The sequence below is a fragment of the Cyprinodon variegatus genome, unplaced genomic scaffold, assembly GCF_000732505.1.
Source record: "Cyprinodon variegatus isolate N-32 unplaced genomic scaffold, C_variegatus-1.0 Scaffold1619, whole genome shotgun sequence".
Lineage (NCBI taxonomy): Eukaryota > Metazoa > Chordata > Actinopteri > Cyprinodontiformes > Cyprinodontidae > Cyprinodon > Cyprinodon variegatus.
The window spans coordinates 34,467-36,702 of NW_015152072.1; the positions used below are offsets into that span (position 1 = coordinate 34,467).

At 46.5% G+C, this 2,236-nt stretch overlaps 1 protein-coding gene across 1 annotated transcript in view; it reads right to left on the reverse strand.

The window, feature by feature from the left end:
- The window catches only part of LOC107104114 (kunitz-type protease inhibitor 1-like), a 17,154-nt gene that overhangs the window by 12,497 nt on the left and 2,421 nt on the right, over nt 1-2,236 (reverse strand). Inside the window, exons 2-3 of the mRNA XM_015404031.1 lie at nt 1,502-1,662; nt 1,213-1,354 (exon numbers count right to left, since the gene is read on the reverse strand). Coding sequence (XP_015259517.1) covers nt 1,213-1,354; nt 1,502-1,662 — 303 coding nt within the window. The remainder of the gene's footprint in view (nt 1-1,212; nt 1,355-1,501; nt 1,663-2,236) is intronic.

Sequence of the window (2,236 nt, forward strand, 5' to 3'; positions counted from 1 at the left end):
TGCAGATCTATTTCATTACTGCAGATCTATTCTATTATCGCAGATCTATTTTACTGCAGATCTATTTTATTGCGTGTTATTTCTATAACGTCAGAGCAAACCAAAGAGCCAGATTTGTTGTTGAAGTTTGTTTTTCTGCATATTTTGAAAGAGACGAGCTGATTGGTCGGGAAGGACATAGGAGCGTATCAGTGACAGGAAGCTGTTTTCCCATCATGCACTGGGGCGATAGCGGCACCAGATGCAAGAGTTTGCCCTGGAGCTGAAGGACCAACACCCATCGGATCTATGCAGCTCTAGCTCTACTCAAACACATCTGGAAACTGGGTGGGCCTTTCTGGTCCAGAACTGGACTGGTTTCAATCCCAGAGAAGGACGGATGGAGGCTGGTAAGGGTCAAGGCTCCATCTTAGGCCCCCCTCCTGTATCTCCATGCTCCCCCTGACCAGATCTGACTAAACAGCATCAGTTACCATGACGATGCAGACCACACCCAGCTGTCCATCACCAGGTGACTATGAACCCATTCCGCTGTGGTTGTTCACCAGGTTTTCCCGTTTTTTAAAACATGGCTACCAGGTGATTAACCAATCAGAGCTTTGTCTCTGGTTGAACTGTCACTCCTGATTGGTCCACAGGTGACGACCATCAGAGGACGGCAACCTTCAATCCAAGTTTGGACTTTTTCCTTCCATCAGTCTTGATGGGAAGTTATTATTTTCACCATATCTATCACTGAGGACACGTAAATATACTTTAGTTGCTTCTAATTTAGTTGCCTTATTGCCGTCACATAAACCGCTCTGATGATGCCTTTAAAGACCATTGGAAAGCTTGGATTATTTCCCTTCGTATCCAATGCATATGCGTTTAATTACTGTTGGAATTTACAGTCTTAGACCTGTTCTTCTGTCATTCTCACCAATTCTTTCAATATCTTGGTTTTATTTCACTGAAGCCTCATCATCATCACCATCATCATCATCATCATCACCATCACCATCACCATCACCATCATCACCACCATCACCATCACCATCATCACCATCATCGCAATCACCATCACCATCATCATCACCATCATCATCATCATCATCACCATCACCATCACCATCACCATCACCATCACCATCATCATCATCATCACCATCATCATCGCAATCACCATCACCATCATCACCACCACCATCATCATCATCAATGGGCACTCACAGCTGGACAGCTCCGAGCTGAGGACCAGGACGCTGACCTCATCTTCGCCTGACCGGCCGTTGGAGTCGGTGACGGTCAACTTCAGGACGTAGGATCCCGGCTGGAGGTTGGAGAGCCGCTGCTGGTCCAGAAGGTCCGTGTTCTGCAGAACCCCAGAGAGACACTCAGGAACCAGAAACCAGCTGAACCCGAGCCGGTTTAAAGCCGACCGACACGACTGATCTGGTCAGGACACGTCTGAGTTTGGGTCGGTGTTCTGATGAACAGATCAGAACCTCTGAACCGTTACCTCCATCTTCAGACTGCGGTCTCCACTCTGCAAACTCCAGCGGTAGGTGGCGATCTTGGCGTTCCCCAGCGCCACGCTCTCTGTGCCGTTCAGCGTCACCGTCTCTCCAGGCTGGACAACAACATCGCGGCCTGCGTTAGCGATGGGCGGAGGCTGCTCACCTGAAAGAGAAGGGCTAGGATTAGAAATTAGGATTAAGGAATAGGATTAACAAATACATTGGGATTAAGGGCTAGGATTAAAAAAGCAGGGACAGAATGACCAGATTAAATGACCGGAATAGATGCCGGATTAAATAACTGAATTAAACAACTGGGTTAGATGACCGGATTAAATGACCGGGTTAGATGACCGGGTTAGATGACCGGATTAAATGACCGGATTAATTGACCAGATTAAATGACCGGATTAATTGACCGGATTAATTGACCGGATTAATTGACCGGGTTAAATGACCGGATTAATTGACCGGGTTAAATGACCGGATTAATTGACCGGGTTAAATGACCGGATTAATTGACCGGATTAAATGACCGGGTTAAATGACCGGGTTAATTGACCGGGTTAAATGACCGGATTAATTGACCGGATTAAATGACCGGATTAATTGACCGGATTAAATGACCGGGTTAAATGACCGGATTAGATGACCGGGTTAAATGACCGGGTTAATTGACCGGATTAAATGACCGGATTAATTGACCGGGTTAATTGACCGGATTAAATGACCGGATT